The sequence below is a fragment of the Cervus elaphus genome, chromosome 22 (assembly GCF_910594005.1).
Source record: "Cervus elaphus chromosome 22, mCerEla1.1, whole genome shotgun sequence".
NCBI lineage: Eukaryota > Metazoa > Chordata > Mammalia > Artiodactyla > Cervidae > Cervus > Cervus elaphus.
The window spans coordinates 40352391-40374892 of NC_057836.1; the positions used below are offsets into that span (position 1 = coordinate 40352391).

Sequence of the window (22502 nt, forward strand, 5' to 3'; positions counted from 1 at the left end):
TACTGGAGAGGGTTGCCATTTCCTACTCCAGGGGATATTCCTGATCCAGGGACGGAACTTTTGTCTCCTGTATTGGCAGGTAGATTCTTGACCGATGGGGCTTCCCTGGTAGCTCAGTTGGTAGAATCTGCCTGCAATGCAGGAGACTGTGGTTTGATTCCTGGGTTGGAAAGATCCGCTGGAGAAGGGATAGGCTACCCACTCCAGTATTCTTGGGCTTCTCTTGTTGCTCAGCTGGTAAAGAATCCGCCTACAATGGGGGAGACCTGGGTTCAACCTCTGGGTTGGGAAGATCCCCTGGAGAGGAGAAAGGCTATCCACTCCAGTATTCTGGCCTTGAGAACTGCATGGACTGAACAGTCCATGGGGTTGCAAAGAGTTGGACACGACTGAGCCACTTTCTCTTTCACCAGGGAAGCCTTTCTTAATTCATACACACCCTCTTTCGTCCTTTGATGTGTTTGCTATCACCATAGTTTTCTCACACGTAAACCTAAAATAATCAATAATTTGACACATTTCAGAAACGTATTTAATGGAACACCTTTAGCTGAGAAAATGGTAAGGATTTCATTCCCTTCAGGTTATTAAAAATAGGACAGTAACTATACAAACACAAGGATCTACAAATATTATCACATATATGCACCCCAAGAAACTCCAACAGCACAATACTTAGCTTAGATAGTATTCAGTAAATTAAACCAAGCATTACTGTCACATGTGATAATTTACAAGGTTTCATTTTTTTCCTGACAATAAAATCCCGACAAGCATCATGGGAAATAAAAAGGTAAGTACCAAAACTTCTCCAACAAATAGCTCAGCAGATCATCTGGAAGATAGAGACATCACACTTTTTAGCCATTTTTCAAGAACCTGCACAGTATTATCAATATTTATTTTAGGTCACTTAGGTTAAAAGGCATAATTCCACCTGTTTTATTCTCCTCACTGATTCTCTACCTGCCTTCTGACAATTCTGGTGGCTCAATGCCACTCCATTTTGTGCACCCACTCTCTATCACAGTCTTTTACCATTTCTTTGCCACTACTTGGCTTTTCCCTTTCCTTCTCTGAGCCTCTTTAAGAAAATCACAGATGTTATAGAATGTTAGTGTGTTTTCAGATCAGAAAAGAGGCAAATGATTCCAAGAGGCAACTGTCCGAGAATCCTAAGTGGTCAGGAATGAACTAAATTTCAAAACTGCCGATTTCCAATTCAAAACCTTCTTTCTAACTTAACATATTCCCCATTACTAGTCTTTGAGTTCTCTTCTTATAAAATACTCCTTTATTACACACCTGTATTCACCTCTTGCCAAAGCAGAAGACTCAGGTTTGATCCCCGGTCTGGGGAGATCCCTTGGAAAAGGAAATGGCAACCCACCAGCATTCTTGCCTAGGAAATCCCATGGACAGAGGAGGCTGGTGGGCTACAGTCCAGTTCAGTACAGTTCGGTCGCTCAATCGGATCCGACTCTTTGAGACCCCATGAATTGAAACACACCAGGCCACCCTGTCCATCACCAACTCCCAAAGTTTACTCAAACTCATGTCCATTGAGTCAGTGATACCATCCAACCATCTCATCCTCTGTCATCCCCTTCTCCTCCCGCCCTCAATCTTTCCCAGCATCGGAGTCTTTTTAAATGAGTCAGTTCTTCCCATCAGATGGTCAAAGTATTGGAGTTTCAGCTTCAGCATCAGTCCTTCCAAGGAATATTCAGGCCTGATTTCCTTTAGGATGGACTGGTTGGCTCTCCTTGCAGTCCAGTGGACTCTCAAGTCTTCTCCAACACCACAGTTCAAAAGCATCAATTCATCGGCACTCAGCTTTCTTTATAGGCCAACTCTCACATCCATACATGACCACTGGAAAAACCATAGCTTTGACTAGATGGGCCTTTGTTGGCAAAGTAATGTCTCTGCTTTTTAATACGCTGTCTAGGTTGGCCATAACTGTTCTTCCAAGGAGCAAGCATCTTTTAATTTCATTGCTGCAGACACCATCTGCAGTGATTTTGGAGACCCCAAAATAAAGTCTCTCACTCTTTCTGTTGTTTCCCCATCTTTTTGCCATGAAGTGATGGGCCTAGAGGCCACGATCTTAGCTTTCTGAATGTTGAGTTTTAAGCCAACTCATTCACTCTCCTCTTTCACTTTCATCAAGAGGCTGTTTAGTTCTTCACTTTCTGCCATAAGGCTCGTGTTATCTGCATATCTGAGGTCATTGATATTTCTCCTGGCAATCCTAATTCCAGCTTATGCTTCATCCAGCCCAGCATTTCTCATGATGTACTCTGCATATAAGTTAAATTAGCAGGGTGACAATATACAGCCTTGATGCATTCCTTTCCCTATTTGGAACCAGTCTGCTATTCCAAGTTCAGTTCTAACTGTTGCTTCCTGACCTGCACACAGATTTCTCAAGAGGCCGGTCAAGTGGTCTGGTATTCCCATCTCTTTCAGAATTTTCCACAGTTTGTTTTGATCCACACAGTCAAAGGCTTTGGCATAGTCAATAAAGCAGAAATAGATGTTTTTCTGGAACTCTCTTGCTTTTTTGATGATCCAACGGATGCTGGCAATTTGATCTCTGGTTCCTCTGCCTTTTCTAAATCCAGCCTGAACATCTGGAAGCTCACGGTTCATGTACTGTTGAAGCCTGGCTTGGAGAATTTTGAGCATTACTTTACTAGTGTGTGAGATGAGTGCAATCATGTGATAGTTTGAGCAGTATTTGGCATTGCCTTTCTTTGGGACTGGAATGAAAACTGACCTTTTCCAGTCCTGTGCCCACTGCTGAGTTTTCCAAATTTGCAGGCATGTTGAGTGCAGCACTTTCGCAGCATCATCTTTTAGGATTTGAAATACTCAGCTGGAATTCCATCACCTCCACTAGATTTGTTCATAGTGATGCTTTCTAAGGCCCACTTGACTTCACATTCCAGGATGTCTGGCTCTAGGTGAGTAATCATACCATCATGATTATCTGGGTCGTGAAGATCTTTTTCATATAGTTCTTCTGTGTATTCTTGCCACCTCTTCTTAATATTGTCTGCTTCTGTTAGGTCCATACCATCTGTCCTTTGTTGTGCTCATCTTTGCATGAAATGTTCCCTTGGTATCTCTAATTTTCTTGAAGAGATCTCTAGTCTTTCCCATTCTATTGTTTTCCTCTATTTCTTTGCATTGATTGCTGAGGAAGGCTTTCTTAGCTCTCCTTGCTATTCTTTGGAACTCTGCATTCAAATGGGAATGTCTTTCCTTTTCTCCTTTGCTTTTCACTTCTATTCTTTGCACAGCTATCTGTAAGGCCTCCTCAGAGCCATTTTGCTTTTTACATTTCTTTTTCTTGGGGATGGTCTTGATTCCTGTCTCCTGTACAATGTCACAAACCTCCATCCATAGTTCTTCAGGCACTCTGTATATCAGATCTAATCCCTTGAATCTATTTGTCACTTCCACTGTAAAATTGTAAGGGATTTAACTCAGGTCATACCTGAATGGTCTAGTGGTTTTCCCTACTTTCTTCAATTTAAGCCTGAATTTGGCAATAAGGAGTTCATGATCTGAGCCACAGTTAGCTCCCGGTCTTGTTTTTGCTGACTATATAGAGCTTCTCCATCTTGGCTGAAAAGAATATAATCAATCTGATTTCGGTATTGACCATATGGTGATGTCCATGAGCAGAGTCTTCTCTTGTGTTGTTGGAAGAGGGTGTTTGCTATGATCAGTGCATTCTCTTGGCAAAACTCTGTCAGCCTTTGCCCTCCTTCATTCTGTACTCCAAGGTAAATTTGCTTGTTACTCCAGGTATTTCTTGACTTCCTACTTTTGCATTCCAGTCCCCTATAATGACAAGGACATCTTTTTTGGGTGATAGTTCTAGAAGGTCTTGTAGGTCTTCACAGAACTGTTTAACTCAGCTTCTTAAGCATTACTGGTCAGAGGAAAGACTTGGATTACTGTGATATTGAATGGTTTGCCTTGGAAATGAACAGAGATGATTCTGTCATTTTTGAGATTGTATCAAAGTACTGCATTTCAGACTCTTTTGTTGATTGACTATGATGGCTACTCCATTTCTTCTAAGGGATTCTCATCCACAGTAGTAGATGTAATGGTCATCTGAGTTAAATTCACCTATTCCAGTCCATTTTAGTTCACTGATTCCTAAAATGTCGATGTTCACTCTTGCCATCTCCTGTTTGACCACTTCCAATTTGCTTTGATTCATGGACCTAACATTCCAGGTTCCTATGCAATACTGCTCTTTACAGCATCAGACTTTGCTTCTGTCACCAAGTACATCCACAAGTGGGTGCTGTTTTTGCTTTAGTGTGGCGCTGGGATGGCTGTGAGGAGGTCCACGGTCAGGGAAGCCCCAGCAGGACTGTGGGTGCTGGAGTGGCAGCTGCGTGGAGCTGTAGAGGCTGTGAGGAGACGCCCCAAGTCCAGGGCGAAGGAGAAGACCCAGCAAGACGGCAGGAGGGGCGGATTGCATTTAGAATCAGATCCATTCCCACCAGAGATGCTTAGAGGGCTCAAGCAAACTGTGTGCACATCAGGACCCAGAGATCCCACAGAGACCGAGACAGAACTACTTGAGTATATCCTGTGGAAGTACGGGTCTGCAGTGGACTGCCGCAGAGGCAGGGGCTCTGGGTGCAGCATACTTGGGTATGGCATAAGCCCTCTTGGAGGAGGTCGCCATTAACCCTACCATAGAGCTGCCAGAACTTACAGGACTGGAAACAGACTCTTGGAGGGCACAAACAGAACCTTGTGTGCACTAGGACCCAGGAGAAAGGAGCAGTGACCCCACAGGAGACTGACCCAGACTTGCCTGGGAGTTTCCAGGAGTCTCCAGCAGAGGTGTGGGTCATGGTGGCCTGCTGCAGGGTTGGGGGCACTGAATGTAGCAGTACATGCATGGGATCTTTTGAAGGAGGTCACCATTATCTTCAGTACTTCCACCACATTTTTTTTTTTTTAAGTAGCTCAGTCGTGTCTGACTCTTTTCGACCCGTGGACTGTACCCTACCAGGCTCCTCCCTCCATGGGATTCTCCAGGCAAGAATATTGGAGTGGGTTGCCATTTCCTTCTCCAGGGGATCTTCCCAACCCAGGGATTGAACCTGGGTCTCCTGCATTGCAGGCAGACGCTTTAACCTCTGAGCCACCAGGGAAGCCCAGTTTGGATGCATTGGAGAAATGGCAGCCCACTCTAGTGTTCTCGCCTAGAGAATCCCAGGGATGGCGGAGCCTGGTGGGCTGCCGTCTAAGGGGTCGCAGAGTCAGAGGACTGAAGCGACTTAGCAGTAGCAGCAAATAGCAGGGAGGGAACATAGTTCCACCCATCAACAAAAAATTGGATTAAAGATTTACTGAGCATGGCCCCGCCCATCAGAACAAGACCCAGTTTCCCCCCTCAATCAGTCTCTCCCATCAGGAAGCTTCCATAAGCCTCTTATCCTTCTCCATCAGAGGGCAGACAGAGTGAAAATCACAATCACAGAAAACTAACCAATCTGATCACACGGACCACAGACTTGTCTAACTCAATGAAACTATGAGCCATGCCTTATAGGGCCACCCAAGACGGATGGGTCATGGTGGAGAGTTCTGACAAAATGTGGTCCACTGGAGAAGGGAATGGCAAACCACTTCAGTACTCTTGCCTTGAGAACCCCATGAACGGTATGAAAATGGGCTACAGTCCACATGGTTGCAGAGTCAGACAGGACTGAGCATACATATAGGCATTCACCTAAAATCAAGAATTCCCTTAAACCCAAATAAGTGTTTTCCATTCTAACCATATTCAAATATTTTCTGAATGGGATCATCTACCATAAAGAATGATAGGGTTTATCTTTATTTTTGGTTGTTTTATAATTTCTGTATCTGATACTTAGAAGTACAAAATGGTGTCATGGGTTGAATTGTGTCTCTCTGAAATAAATGCTGAAATCTTAATCCCAACACTGTGAATTTGATCTTATTTGGAAATAGGTCTTTGCAGATGTTAAGATGAGGCCAATAGGATGGGCCCTAATCCAACATGACTGGTGTCCTTATAAGAAGAGAGACATTTGAACATAGACATAGAAGGATAGTAGCCATGTGAAGTACAGACAGAGACTGAGTTATGTTACTATAAGCCAAATACTGCCTGGGGCCACCAGAACTTGGAAAACACAAGAAAGGATCGTCTCCTATAGGCCTTGGAAGGAGCATGGCACTGCCAACATTTTGATTTTGGACTTCCAGCTTCCAGAACTATGAAAGAATAAATTTGTCATTTTAAGCCACCAAGTTTGTAGTACTTTGTTACAGCAGTCCTAGAAACTAATACAGACCGTGAAGGCGTAACTTTTCTAATTCCATTAGACAGTATTAGCATTATATTTAAACATTTAAAACTAAGCTATTCCTATGTGCACATTACTTCAACAAGAAAAAAATCTCTACTTTTGGCTTTTCTTACATGATGGAATTAAAAGTCAAATACTCATTGTCAATTCATATTTCAAGTGGATTAATTTGGTTTTCGAAAAAGTAATGATTGATAAAATGTTTAATAGTTTAGCAGTCCCCATAGGAGGTGCAGAGCACTGGTGCCCTTCATTCACTCCTTCAATCAACGACTCAAATGAAGAACATGCTTACTTGTTATTAGTTGGTCCCGTTGCCAAGACATCGGACTGTAACTTTGGAAAAAATCCTTGCTCATATTTGCCTTGACCAATTTTCATATCAAGTAGATGTGGGTGGATTGCAGTGTGATCCATTTTCATCAGTCGCTGCTCAATTGACTGGGCTATAAATTAAATTTATAGGATGTTAGAAACATTTCATTGGCTAAAGCTTAAAAGATAATGCTTCCTCTATTCATGCAGTGACGAGAAACTCAATCTCTGTGATAGTCTGAAATTGATTTCTACAAAAGCTTTTCAGAAATCAGTATAATGTAAGTATAAAAAGGTTAGTTTTAAGTAAATACTAGAAGATGAATTCTCATACTATTTTCTGCATTTGGCAAAAGCAGGGCAGTGGGGTTAAAAAACAATCTATAATTTAGTACTGAAACAGTTTCCCATGAGTGGGAAATTCATATTCTTAATGAAAATATGGTTCTAAGTACAACATTAAAGAAAATGATGGCAAATAAAATATCTTCCTTGAGCTGAAAGACAAAATTAGGGAAGGTAAAAGCAAGCACTGTAGCCCTATGTTACTTTATTTCTTTTTGCAAAGATCCACTAAATATTCATGCTTTTCCACTTGTAAAGAACAAGGAACTGTGTAAAGTTTATTACCTTCATTTTTAGCAACAGTCACATTCTCATTAGGAGTTATTTAAAAGTGTTCATTAGATCAAAATGGGTAATGCAGAGAAAAATAAAATGAGCAGGCATTTAGAAAATGTCCAGAGAATAAAAAACTGCCATTTCAAGAATAACATAGGCCAGAGTTAAAAAATAGACATTACTCAATATTTTTATTTTAAAACCACTGAAAGTTGGGAGATGCTTCAAAGGCTCAGGAAAGAAACAGTGAACTATTTCTCTGGTTTAAAAAAAATCTGATCTTAAATGTCTTTATCAATTGAATTTATAAGAGAAAACATAACACTCATAAACCAAGGTTAGGCCCCCCATCCCTTGCCTAGAGATTACTGCAGGGGAGGGCAAGCAGTACCTGTGATACTGCTTGTGTGTGTGATAAACAGACACATCGTGGGCACTGCCAATCTTGGGATCTGAGAGAAGTAAAAAGGTATTTTCTTATACATATTTCATAGAATCAGTTTACTCTGCCCCATTCAATACCAGCAGATTGAGTATTGCTGGTTCTTCTCCATATATATTCTAAAGAAAATCTTTTGGGGTGGGAAGAGGTCTGTGAATGACACATTTCACTCTTGTCAAAAGAACCTACTTAAGATCATCTTATGTGAGATCGACGCCTCCCAGCCAGTGTTTGTGTTTGCAGCATTAAGAGATGTGTACAGAGGCATTATTACACTAAACTTCGAAGTGTGAGACATCTACTTTAAGCTTTCCTAATTTTTCTTTATAACTCACATGACTTTATCCAAAACTTTTAAAAATTTCATTTTAATGTGTAACTTTTAACTTCTCTCAAAATACAGTCCATATATTCTAGACTGGGCCAAAGGGTATCATGCTTTAATGTGTATGTGAAGTCGCTCAGTCGTGTCCGACTCTGCGACCTCATGGACTGTAGCCTACCAGGCTCCTCTGTCCATGGGCTTTTCCAAGCAAGAGTACTGGAGTGGGTTGCCATTTCCTTCTCCAGAGGATCTTCCCCACCCAGGGATCGAACCCAGGTCTCCCGCATTGTACACAGACACTTTACCATCTGAGCCACCAGGGAAGTCACTTGCTTTAATGTGGTGATATTTAATTTTCAATGATGCCCTCTGACTTTCCACTACAGTATATATATTCTTAATGCTTCCTAATATTTATAAAACACAACTGGGTTTAGGCAAATAATGCTTAGATTCATGGTGCAGAATTCTCTGAAGTCCCTGCCAATTTTATGTTCCATGAACTACTACAAAATTCCACCTCTGCCAAGAAGTGCTTCTACTCTCACAAAAGGAAAAAAAGAAAAGTAGCGTCAGTTTTTCTGCTGGATTTAAAATGATAGAAAAACCCATCTAATATTGAGTTATTCTCCTTTAGTTAGGAAGCTCTGTAGAAACAAAAATCACGATTCACAATTAATTATCTGGGTTTATAAGATTGCCTCGGGGAGCACACTGCAATGTTACATTTCAGTGATTATACCATCAGTGAATACTGAACATTCAGAAATTATTAAATGCCTGCTTCAAGAGGTCATAGTCCTGTTGTTAGACTTTCAAGGGTATGTGCCAAAACTCATTTTTTGTGATGAGTAAGGAATAGAAAACTGCGTTACTAGCAACTTGTTGTCTTTCTGCAAAGAAATCATGAGGTTCTGGTGCCACAATATCAGCAGCAGATAGCCTCTGCCTAAAGCATTCACCTGCAAATCAAAATTCTTTTTAGTTAGAGGCAAAACAGAAACAAAAGCAAAACAACAAAGGACCAAAAAAAAGATACACAATAAAATTCAATGTCAACAACAAAATCCCAATCTCCACAGCTTCTGTTGGGGCTGGGATGGGGGTGAGGGTGAGGTAAGTCTTTTAAAAGACAAAAGTCTATTATCTTTTACCTGATAAAAGAAATAACTGCATTCATGAGAGAAAGATATAGTCACAGTCAATTGCCTCCCTTTAAAGAAAGTCTTTGATAAATTAAGTTCCTGGGAGACTATTTCTAAACTTAGTTTAATCTCTTTCATATATGGTAAATCTATAATGGTACATTTTTAAGAGTATTATATAATTTTTGTGATGACAGTATGAGTACCAAACTCTGAGAGGCGAGCAATTTATTTTAATTGAAAACATTTTCTAGAAGCCCACAAATAAAGCAATCAGCACTTACCTTCATTTTAAAAATTCTGTCAGGAAGGGAGGAATAAAGTTTGCTCAACAAGGCATTATACTACTTAAATGGCTACTAAAGCACTGAAAGCCATACTACTCTCTGAACAGGCATAGACAATTTTGATTACTCTGCTCCCCCAACTTTCAGAAACAGAGAGGCAACTGTCACTTCCTAAAGGGCTCCAAGGATATATCCTCATAAGTGGGATATAACAGAATGATGTTTCCTCAAGTTATCAGAAACCTCTGAAGGCTACACAAGAGACATCATTTATATACTTCTTTCCTTAAAACATGCAACAGTTACAGCATCACCACACTCTTGTAACTCTGAAAAGTGAAAGTGAAGTCGCTCAGTCGTGTCCGACTCTTTGCGACCCCATGGACTGTAGCCTACCAGGCTCCTCCGACCATGGGATTCTCCAGGCAAGAATACTGGAGTGCATTGCCATTTCCTTCTCCAGGGGATCTTCCCAACCCATGGATCGAACCCGGGTCTCCCGCATTGGAGGCAGATGCTTTAACCTCTGAGCAACTCTGCTCTACCTCAAATGAAGTGAGAAAGGCAAGCAACAGAGGCAGAGCAAAGAAAATCCACATCTGCTGGTTTTTGCTCAAAAAAAAAAGAAAAAGAAAAAGAAGGTTGCTCTCAAACAGCCTCTACACTTGAAGGGGAAGATATAAAAGGAAGGGGCACTCAAGTGATAAAAGTCAGCTTATTGGCTGAGAAATAAACTAAGAAAGAGTTAAGAACTGGGTATGAAAGTATAAAACTATGTGGACTGGTATATTTTACATGTTTATTTATTGAATGAACAGCTTAATGTGTTAAGACTCCAGGTGCTAGAATCAGTCAAACTCTGGTTCAAATCCGGGCTCCACCAACCACTAGCGACTCAATCACAAGCAAGTGACTTCACCTCTAAGTTTTCTCAACTGTAAGATGAAGGCAGCAATAAAACAGACAATCAAGTGTGTCTATACCTCCTCATTATGATCAAATGCAAAAATGCACATAAAACAGCAAGAATATGCACTCAGTAAACACTATTAATATGATTATTTATTTAACTGACTATAGTATTACACTGCCAGACAAGATTGGCCAAGACTCATAATTCTCTGAGAGAAAAACTAACATCAGGGCTGGGAATCTCTCATTTGAATACGAGAATCTAGAGGTGTAATTTCAATAGATGAAGCTATTTCAATTAATGGTACCACTAAAGTAAATAGTTTTAATCATGTAAATTAGGTAGCAACTCAAATTTACTATGTTAAATTAATGCTATTTTCCTTGGATGAAGAGAGAAAAGGTAAAAAGCAAAAAAAGCAAAATAAAAAGCAAAATAAGCAGCAAGACAAAAATTAATATTTTTTCATTAAGGTAATAAAGAGAATAAGACAGAAATTACAGCAACCTAATAGTTTTATTCCATTCAGTTTGTTACCGTTTTTCGTCTTCTGAGGGAAGAGGAATGTCAAGTGTGAATAGGACACACATTAGCTCACAAAACAGAACGAAACAAAACTACAGAAAGCATCTCTTGATATAGCACAAGGATTAACCAGGAAGTCTAAAACGGAAAAATAATTTTGGGGTTTATAAGGTCAACAATGTGAAAAAAGAAATGATCATGGATTTTAAGTTAGTTTTTAAAGGCATGATAACTGTACCTGCTTCTTTTAAAGTGCTGCATTTCTGATAAATAGATGTCCTCAAGGTGGGTGCCCTTACATTATAGAGTCTTATCTTCTCAATCCGAGAGTCAAAGACTCGAAGCAAAGGATCTTTCTCCTCCCACTGAGACATAATTTTGTTATCAATAAAGGTGGCAAACATCTGTGTTTCAATGAAGCGTGAAAGAAATGGCAGGTACGGCTCTGGCTGATCAGACAGGAAGGAAGCCTGTAATGAGAGAATCAGGCAATTAGTGCAAAGAGATCATCTCAATACTACATGATAAACCCCAAAATTATCTGTTGCTAAGGTAATTCCTTTTCAATCTTATAACACGCAAAACTAATGTATGAAATTCAAAAATCCTTAAAATGCCACTTTTTCCCTCCTATCTTCTAAATTCATAGAATTTAGGTCACTTAAGTCATTAACGCTGCTCCTATCTTTCAAAACTGATTTACGTTCTGGTCCTCATGACCATCACACAGAAAAGACAGCATTGTTAATGAAAGATGGTGGATCAGTCACTACATGAACGTCAATTATTCTCTTCACTTGCCATTAAATTTGACACCTTTTCCCCAGTGAGCTGTAATTTTTTCCACTCTCTATTCCTAGACTATGCCAAATACCTCCAAGTCATAAGGCAGCCAGGTGATTAATGGATACAATAATAGCATTAATATATACATAAGCAATACTCTTTAAAAAAAAAACAACAATATGGAATTTGTGCTTATAAGTAAAATCATCTGTTCTTCAAGTAGATGTTTTCCTAGGTGCCCACAGTTAGAAACTGATGGATGAGTACTAATTCAATATCAAACTCCATCCAGACCTGTGCTGACAGAAGAGCCTGGGACTTAACCACTAAAAAAAGCACCGCCTGGAAAACCATCCAAAGCCAGCCAAGCCTGTGGAAAACATGTACAACCAGCCGCATGTCGCTGTCACCAGCTTGTCTGCTTGCACAGAATGGCTCAGGAAACTGGAATCGGCTTCTAATTCAAAGGGTTCATTTCTTTCCTTTGGCTCTTCAGGTCCATGCCTGTAGAGGAATTCTAGTCACAACTTGGCACCAGCTAAAATTTGGAAGTGGACTACTATTTCAGCTACTGGGATGCTTCTGCTTTTCATTCTTTTGATTGGGTGCAATGTGGCAAAAGCCAGAAGGGGAAAGGTGGAAGCATATGTTCTGACCTATGATTACTCTCCTTAATACTCATAGCTTCCTCCCAGCATATTTATTTAGGAAACAAATTCTGATATTTAGGATGTCTTTGACAAACTTCCTTACAGAAATCCATTTATTCAATTTAAGTGCCTTCATAGCTTAGATGTAGTCACACAAATCCAAATAGCCAAAGAATGGCTCATAGCAGTATCCAGAAGTCAGCTTACCTCTTAAAAAGTTATTTTAGAGATAAATATCAACTTTACTTTTCATAGAGCAAACAGCCTTTTTTCCTAAATGGACCAAATATCTGGCTTTTTGATTCAGATCCTTGTGGGCTATATGACTTTAAGTCAGCAAAGACTTGGCTTGCAGGACTAGTATGTGATAGTTCTGTAAATTTTCCTAGTGAAAAATGAGATGATTACAAGCTTTCTGGAATTCAACATGAAACTTTCATTTCTCTAGGGGTTATATAAAAAGAATTCCATTTATAGTTTGAAGCTACATAAAGATTAAGAGGAAGAATGTACCAGTGCTTGATTTAGAAAAGAATTTGAATTGCTACAAAGATATATCATGAGTGTACACAGATTAGTTCCAAGCTGGCTAGGAAAAAATGTGGAGAAATGGTTAAGCTTAATGAGAAAGGAACCTAACAGCAGGAATACATTTGGGTAGGTGAAGGTCTCTTAATTTATTAAAGAAGTTTTCTCTAACATAAAATGGATCAGAACTTAACTGTTAAATGTGGTTTATATAACTATCTAAAAAAATACCTGATAAAATCAGAAAAAAATCTTTTATACTACCCACCTTTACAGAAATTTTTTGTTAATACTTATTTGGCAGATGCTCCAAGATTGTAGATTAGCCTCTTGGAACATATTAGCTTCTCTGAGAGGTCTTCCATGACACAAAGATACCATTTAGCAAAAGGCCATAATTTATTCTAATTGCAACATCATGCCTTGGCAACCATAAAGGCAGGGGACTGAACTACACCCTAGTGACCTGAAAGAGTTAATGTACACCCCTAAGTGCTTTTGTCCTGGGCAGAGAGCGTAGTGGTGGGGGGGAGAAATCTGGTGAATATGTCCAGAAAAACTGGCAGAAGAACATAGTAGACCTTAGAAAGAAGCTTCAACTTCAGCAGGACAATCAAAAGCTAGTATCCCTTTCTGTCTTCCTTTTCTGATACTTCGGAACACAGTCTAACAGTCATAAAACCTCATTTTTCTCATAAAACCTCATTTTTTCTCTTTTGATGCTGAGATAAAAATTTACCTTCTGAAAGTAAACTGTTTGTTACCTTTATTGGGCAAGTTGTGACTTGACTGTGGGATGAAGACAATAATCTAAGGATTTATTAGAAAGGAATAGGCTTCATTTAACTAGACTTGATCCTAAAATATGAGTAAATAAAACTCTTACAAGGTGAGGTAGTGTTAACAGATTTGACAAATGAATGAAATTTAAGAGTTTCTACTTCAAGTATCTTCAAAATATAGAAAATTTTAAAATGACGTTAGAGGCAATTTAATACATGATTCAGTGAGCAGCTTAAATGAGCTAGTTCATTTACTTTCCTGTGAAATTATTTTATCTATTATAAAATAGTGGTTAAAAAAAGTTCTTAAGGGTAAGGGTGGGGAGAAAATTCTGTATTTAAAAAAAGTTAACAAAATCAATAACATATAGCCTATTAAGAACCACAAAAAGGGAAACTCTGGTTCTTTTTACTTTATCAAAGTTCTGCATCTGTTCCCTGTTGGTCAGCCAGGATTCCAGGTCCTGGGCAGTCTGAATCACAAACGCTTCATAATCTGCAAACATCTGTGTAAAGCGGTTGGCAAAGACCTCTCGGAGCTGGACATTGAGCTGGTAGTCCCTCAGTTCTGCCTCTTCACACTGCAGTTTTAAGTCTTTTTCTTTTTCACTCAGAGAGGCAGAGAGGTCCATTTTTTCCACAGTCACACCAGTCCGCTTGGCCAGAGCCTGGAGACGGGCTATGGTTTCGTTGCCCTTCAGTAACTCATACATGCTGATGCTATTTGCAGAGACGTTGCCATTCTTCTTGTCATTGACCAAGTCTTTCAGAACCAGATTCTTGAGCTTGGTGGCACTCTCACTGCAATGCAGACTGCCCTCAGGAGGGATCCCAAACTGAAGAAGAACTTCAGAGAGTTCCTGGATAAAATCTACTTTATTGGGGAACTGTGGAAATTCTTCAGGCAACTCAATAAAATGGTTGTCAATATCAACAAAACACAAGTTAGCCTGAAAGAGAAAAAAGAAATACAAAGGTTTTCAGGAAAGGAAAATTATGTTCTAAAATATTCTTGCCAGCCATTATTAACAAAACCACAGGTTTCTACAGCCTTTTATGCTAACCTTCTCAGAGTTAAGAATTTTTTATTCTTTAAAAATAAATCTCTGTTGCCAGCATTTTCCCCTATGCAAAGGAATATTTTATCTCTAATATATATATAAATTATTTTCCCCAGGTCTCATCAGTTTATTATAACTGATGAACAAATGACTCTGCAATATACGGCATCCAGTAAGTATTCCTTATACAGGTAAAAATGCACAGATTCATAGTACCTTACAAATAGAAGGCACAGGGTAAAATAAAATGCTCGCTGAGCTTGAACTTTCTATGCCATTCCACTGCTCTAACACCATTTATAATTTAGAATTAATAATTGCTAAAATTTAGCAGCTACAGTACTCCAAAATGGAAAGAAATTGGCAAAGAGCATTACAGTTCACAGAAAATCCAGAAATTTTCACTTTATCCAAAATTAGCTTCAACCTCTTACATGGCAAGACCATTTCAGAAGTCAGGACAAAGAGCAGGAGGCAGAGAGGGGTGGGGTTAGTGCCTAGAGAAAGGTAAGTGACCCCTGAGTAATTCAGACTTGACTTGAATATTTTTGAGTCAAGGAAAAGAAGAGGTTGAAATAAGAGAAAATGGCTTTTTTTGTTTGTTTGTTTGCTTACACTCAAGATTTTGAATTAAAAGACTTTTAAATATCTTTCAAGTAGATAAATAAAATTCAAGGGGCTAAGTACCTGCATAAAATTTGGATTATCCCTCAGGTACCTGATGACAATATATGCAAAAACAGCATTTTACCTTTATTGTTCATACCCTCTTAGTCAGAACAAGGTTGTCAGAGTAAAGGAAAACTGGGCTCCTAAATTGAGGGGGAGGAGGAGGGCAAGGTAGCCCATCACATAAAACTGATCCTGACTGCATTAGTATGCATAAGGTGAAGTCAGTAAACAGAATAGGAAGTCTCACCTTATACTTCCCTCTACCTGCCCCCCAACAATGCCCCCAAGGTCAACAAAGATAGAATTCACACTGTCCTCTGATTTTGAATGCTAATGTCCCTTGTAGCTAAGCTGGTAAAGAATCTGCCTGCAATGCAGGAGACCCAGGCTCAATCCCTGGGTTGGGAAGATCCTCTGGAGAAGGAAATGGCAACTCACTCCAGTATTCTTGCCTGGAGAATTCCATGGACAGAGGAGCCTGGCAGGCTACACTCCATGGGGTTGCAAGACTCGGACACGACTTAGCGACTAAACCACCACCACCACCACCAAGAAAAAAGGAGAGCAAACAATTGGGTCTCTGTTATTCTCTTTTGATCCCTGCTCTTCGTGTTAGATACTGATAAGCAAGAAGTACAGCAGAGTTCCAAATTAAGATCAATAAAAGCTCAAGATTTTCACTATCCAAAACCAGAGAATTAACAGTGACTCTTTAAGCCTAAGATAACCTTTGAATCCAACCTTTTAATTCTGTAGAGAAGAAACTGAGGCCCAAGAACGTACATGATTTCCTGACACCTGTTCCAGATATGCATCTTCAAACAGCCTGGTAGCTTAATGGATTCTTTTCTTTTCCATTATGCTTCATCTCCAATGTTAATAGTTTTCTCAAAATAAAGTAAGAGCTGAAGTCATATCTTACTGAAGACAGTAGTGCTACTTACAGTTTTATTTAAATCCACATCTTTATATATGTTTTTACAGTCTCTAGAAAGTAGGATGTATTGTAAGGCTTAAAGGGAGAAACTAGGTCACCAAAATTCAAGTGGATGATTCAATACCTTTAAAAATGGAAGAAAAAAATTCACTAATTTGCTAATCTAAATGTTAACCTGCAACCCCTCACCAAGTTAGATTTTGTACTGTCTCCCACCATTAACGCCTTCCTGTTATCCTTTTCTATCCCTCTCCTTCCTCCATAGAAAGAGAAAAATGATACATCTGGGGAAATTTTAAAGCTTGTCATGCTCACGTAATCACTACTGAGCCAAAAATGTACAGCAAGGTGGGTGTTCCTGCACCACAGTTACTGGCTTCTCTCCATGTTACTGCGATTCTCTCTCACCCTCCTATGCAAGCTTGCAAGGGCCCAAATTGTGGCTTTATTACAAAGAAGAGATAGGGAGTGTAAACTTGTGTTATAAAAATTTACTGAAGACAAACCAAAAAGCCCTTTTTCTACAACAGAAAAGAACTGCATACAATAGGGTATTCTTGTAAGTCAGTTTCTCATTTTTAATACCATTAAATCTAAAAAAAATTTAAAAATTCAAGAATGAAAAATATACTCAATATCTTAATCCAATGTTGTTTTAGGACTAAATACTTCTATAACTTTAGTAATCAACCTGCCAGAAGCCTTCATGATATGTAATTACTACCAATTAAAAACAACAAACATTCCCTCAAAAGTAAGGGGACAAAGGATTGAAGCTTAATGATCTCTTTTCCCAGGAAGCCTGTCCCAATCCTAAAGGCATTTTGATTTCCTTTGTATACATTCTTCGATCTTTCATTCTTCTTACTTTTTTTTTTAGCCTCTGCTATTGATATTTGTAAATGTCTTATTCTGGAAAACAGAACAGCTCTTAAAGGTGACTTTTTTCCTCTAGATATCTCCCAGGATATCACACACTAGTAGTGTATGAGACAACTGTTTGCTTGAATGAACTCATTGTTTGAATGAATAAGGAGATGGTCATTTTATGGAACCTTAAAAATGGAGGCGAGAGGATAAAGCATCCAGAAACGTGAGGCCAGGGCAGCTCTCTCCATGTTTGGTAAGAGTTCTGTTTTCTTAATGGCTGAAGTTAAGATGGCATAAGTGTATGTCAGAGAGTATAATTTAACAGTTTCATAGAATTTTAGGGCAAGATATGACAACAAGAAAGTAGCAAAAGCAAGATATTAACAAAAAGAAAATAGCAAAAGCAATGCTATTTCAGTTTTTCGCTTGCTTTTTGTCTACCATTCACTGTAAAGATGGTAGAAAGTGAGGTACTAGTCTATACAACTAATCCTCAGTCCTACATCCTTGCATCATCACTTTCCCATACCCCGCCAAAAACAACGTAAGAAACAGCTACATGTGCCTATCATTTTGGATCATGGAGCTAGTGAGTGTGTAGTTAATTTTAAGCCTATGTAGTTACATTAGTTAGCTAACAACTAAAGTCATATCTTCTTTAATCATTTTGTAAACTTATTTTCACAACTATTCTAAGAAACCCTCTAACTATTTTTAGCTATTATTTTATTTTGCAGTTTTTAGGGAAAGGGGAATATTACTAGCCACTTTTAAAAAAATGATTATTTTTATGCCACTTCCTCCTCCAAATTACGTGTGTGGATTATTTCATCTCATTGTAAAACAACAGCAGAGCAAAGTGATATGCCATTAGCCTTTTCTTCTAAGTCAGTAATGCACACATGTACAGTGCTTTCTATACAGAAGCTCTACTATTTTCACAGCTGATTCAGGTTATTTCATATTATTCTACTCTATGAACAGATAAGTATGTATACTTACTGAAGTATTGATTTAGTGAATGAAAAAATCAGAAAACCACAGATATTACTATAAGAGCTTTCAGAGTATTTAAGTATGTTCCTTTTTAGAGTCAGAGGATACACATAGACACACACAGAGGATACACACAGACACACAGAAACAGAAAGATTTCCTAACAACAAATATATCAAGCTGGCATTTAAAATTCTCTAAAAGTAAATAAATAAATAAAAATTTCTCAACAATTATTACTCATGCAAAAATGGAAATGTAATATTTGTGTCTAAACAAATATAATTTAATTAACATGCAAATAGAGCAGATTACTCAACAAAACTCAAACACATCACAGTTTAAATCTTTAAACCAAACTGCATTTGGCTAGTCTATTTCTTTTTCCTTGAAAATTTAAAGGACTTACTTCTTTGAACCAACAAAACACTTAATTTAATAAAAGAGAAAACGAGAGTTCAGTTATAAGAAAAAAGAGGTATCCGAGAAAGAAGCAGAGAACATGCACAAGCTCAAAAGGGGCAAGACAATTTGCATGTATATACTATATGACCTGAATCGGCTACTTCCCCCTGAACAAAAATGTCTATTTTGGTAAGAAAACATTCATTAGGATAAAGCAAGCAATGGATGATTACAGGAATCATTTCTAGGTATAACAGCTGTGGCTTAGAGTGTTATTTTAAATTCACTTATTAAAATGAGAATCTCTATGGGAAATAAGAGCAAATAAGAGTGAAGCACAGCATGAAAAATTCTACTGAGAAAGGTGCTAATTAAATTGCTAATAATATAATGTAATTAACCATTTTATGTTCTTTAATAGTCCATGGCTCTCTCATCAATATTTTAATTCAAAGGCTTTACATTTCAATTCTGAGTACTACTAACATCAGCTAAAAATTAGATTCAAAGTGCTTTCAAAAATTCCTGTTTATTTTCTTTTGAAACAACATTGGAAAATATAACACACAGAAAGTATAGTAATCTTAAGGTGGCCTAAAAGCTAAGGGTTAGAATTTTTATCTCACCCAGCTAGCTAAGCTGACACTCAGGAAAAGCTGATAACTGGTCTTATGTCTGAAAACACAGACTAAGTATTTAATATTTCCATGATCCTTAGTTTGCAGAAAGATGTTATTTTTCATTTGACAGAGGTCAAGAATCAAATTCACTTCAATTAATACAACAATTTTGAAGGATGTTAAAACTGGGCTGTACCACTTAAAAACAAAATTTAAAACATGAATAAAGAAATAAAATGTTATTAGAATAATAAAGCAACTAGGTAATACTACTATCACTCCATCTTCACAAATTTACAGCTGTGAAAATTTGCCACTGTTCTGTTTTGAACCATGTTTAATTACTGACTATGTCATATAATAACCATCAGAAGTCAGGATCTGAATTCTCTGGCCGAGTGTCTGCCCTAGACCTACTTGGAAAATTCAGAATAGCCAGAGACTCAGTTTGGACAAAGACAATGCTATCTAACAAAAGTGGCCCTGACCTAACTCAACAAAGAGCAAATGCTGCATCATCATTTTAAGTTTTACCTCTTGAGGAAGTTCTAGCTTAGAACGGTCAGTTCCTTCTTTTGACTGAAGGCCCATCAGATAAGGGACAGGAGCATCAAGAAAATGTAGCAGAGAAGCAGGGAGGATGGGTACATACACATGCTGCCACTGAAATGGGAACAGAAGTGTGGTGATGCCTTCAGCCACAGTCATCAGGCGTTGGTAATCTGCACAGAACAACAACAGAAATGGAGGGGGAGATTCCAAGTCAAAACATAATCACTGCATTAAGCTTAAAAACATCAATTTCCAGAAAAATTCTTGTGCTAAAATCCTAAAGTGCTAAAATTCTTGTGCTAAATTTTTGAGCTCAAATGCTTCTTCATGACCACACAGAAAAGAAGTCAGTTCTATCCCATCATAATTAAAGAGCTGAAAGGTTTCACTTGAATGATTTTCAGGGGGTATGAGTAGGTGGGAAACATCATCAAACTTTTTGTTTATGAAAACACTGGTATGTGAACTGACATTCCTTTAAAATGCAAAGCAAACAGGATCTAATAAAATTGCTCTTGGCATTTCTCCCATTGAAAATGTGTAAGAATACTGCTATTGATCCCTTTTTATATACACGTATTATCTATGCAATCCTCAATTCAGAGGCTCTTTTTTTCTTGTATAAATGATCATGTCTATAGCTTATAGTTGTCCTGATTAAATTTATTTTAGCCTTCATTTCGGGGATACAAGATATTCATAGTCACACTTCCTATGTTAACCTCCAACTGAAATCCAGAACAAAATGGAAAGTTACTGGAAAATTAAAGGTCGCTTTTCTTATTGTTTTGTTTACATGAGCTAATTTATCAAAACTAAAAACTGTCCACAATATTAAAGTGGCCTCTTTCCTCATCACAGTTTTACTGAAATATAATTAACATATAATATTATATTAGTGTTAGGTATATAACATGATAATTTGATATATGTACAAACAGGAAAATATATTACCACAGTAAGTTTAGCTAATATTCATTAACTCACATAGTTACAAGTGAAGTGCCCTCTAAAACCACTATGCCATGGATGCTATACATACATATATCTATTGTTGTTTGTTGTTTAGTTGCTAAGTCTTGTCGGATTCTTATACGGCCCCATGGACTGTAGCCCATCAGGCTGCTCTATCCATGGAATTTCCCAGGCAAGAGTACTGGAGTGGGTTGCCATTTCCTTCTCCAGGGGATCTTCACAACCCAGGGATAGAACCTGCATTTTCAGCAACTGGCAGGAGCCACCAGTGGTACAGACATATGTCTATAATCCCTATTTAAACCTTTGGAGGCAGACATATTTCATAACTTAATTTAGAAAGGTAATATTGTGCACACAACACATACATGAACTACCTAGGGCGGCACCCTATAATCAGTTAATGTTTCTGCAGCAAACTATATGAGTGTCCCAGTATACCCAAAGAATCGAAATAGGGTCACGCTGGTTCAGATATAATTTACTAATAAATGAGTTATCAAAAAATGTTTGGTCTTCAGAATGGATATTGTAGAATTGTAATAATTCACAGAATTCACTGTGCACAAATACGGTAAAATCTGAGGGAGTAGGCTTTGGGGGAGACTTTTTTAAAAAGTTAAGGGAAATGAGCTGATGCTACTTGGTTCATATCAAACTCAAAGAACACCCAACCACACACAAGCAAGATGCTTTCCATTAAAATTTTTCTTGTATTGTTTTATAATCTATAAATGACTACTTTTAATAGTCTACAACAGGATTTTGGTCACGAATTATCATCTACCCACAGCCTACATGTATTTAAAATGTTCCTTATCTGATTCATTATTAAGTGTTAGGTGAAAACCTGCTTAGAGGAGCACTTCTAAAAACATATACCAGGCAGCTTCAAGGAAGAGGGTGTTTCATATTTCGTGGGTTGCACAGTGACCTTGCTCGTAGTGGATGGTCCCATGGGACTGCTTGTGCTCAACAAAACAGCATGGTTCAGCTTGTGAGCATCCCATCAGTCTGTGGTGACAGGGAGGCTGAGCTGTGAGAGCTACATCAGTTCCTAGGTTTCAGGGTTTTTTAAAATTTGTTTCTCAATTATAAGCGAGACACAGGTGAAATGTTCCAGGTTTTAAGCAGTCAGATTGTGTGCAGGTTACCTACTGATCTATTTACTGAGCTCCAAATTCACTCCGCAGGTGGTCTATGAAAATGGACTAGCCATTAGCATGTTCTCTTTTACAGTGAGCACACCGTGAAGCTTTGCCAGTACAGATAACTGGAGAGACACTGCAGGAGGAAGGGCTTCTCTTAATGGTTTTGGAGTACAGTGGATAAGGTGCATGCAGTGTTCTGTGTGCTTTTGTTCCTACTGCATGGCTGATCAGTGGTGTGGATTTGTGAGGACATCTGATGGTCCACTTTCCTGGCCACACACCTAGACTGGGCAGTCTCAGTGACTAGGCTCTCCTAGTAGGGATAGGGCATACTCATATCTCACAGCCACTGCTCACTTGGACCTGGGAGGTTTGTTTTCTGCTTGTCTGACTGAGGATCAGTTCCAGCCCAGGCAACCCACTGGCCTCCACCATCCAATGAGCTGAAACCACACCTTCTTCAATGAGGTATGAACCTTAGCCTTGGGAAGCAGGTCTCCTTCCAAGTTGGTCCTTCCTAGGGTACCCTTTAGAGTGTTCTTCATGTCTTTATAGTTACTT

At 38.6% G+C, this 22502-nt stretch overlaps 1 protein-coding gene and 1 non-coding gene across 8 annotated transcripts in view; both read right to left on the bottom strand.

Annotated features, from left to right (window-relative positions):
- DENND5B (DENN domain containing 5B) overlaps nt 1-22502 on the bottom strand; it is a 206919-nt gene that overhangs the window by 61651 nt on the left and 122766 nt on the right. For 4 of the 7 annotated variants that reach the window (XM_043880880.1, XM_043880882.1, XM_043880879.1 and 1 more), the window contains 5 exons: nt 19798-19985; nt 14116-14652; nt 11195-11426; nt 8962-9048; nt 6679-6829 (listed from right to left, as the gene is read on the bottom strand). In XM_043880880.1, the coding sequence (XP_043736815.1) occupies nt 6679-6829; nt 8962-9048; nt 11195-11426; nt 14116-14652; nt 19798-19985 (1195 nt within the window). The remainder of the gene's footprint in view (nt 1-6678; nt 6830-8961; nt 9049-11194; nt 11427-14115; nt 14653-19797; nt 19986-22502) is intronic. The other 3 variants (XM_043880881.1, XM_043880884.1, XM_043880883.1) reach the window with 1 other exon arrangement.
- On the bottom strand, nt 5124-5195 carry TRNAC-GCA. The gene has a single exon. It is a non-coding gene; the product is annotated as a tRNA-Cys (tRNA).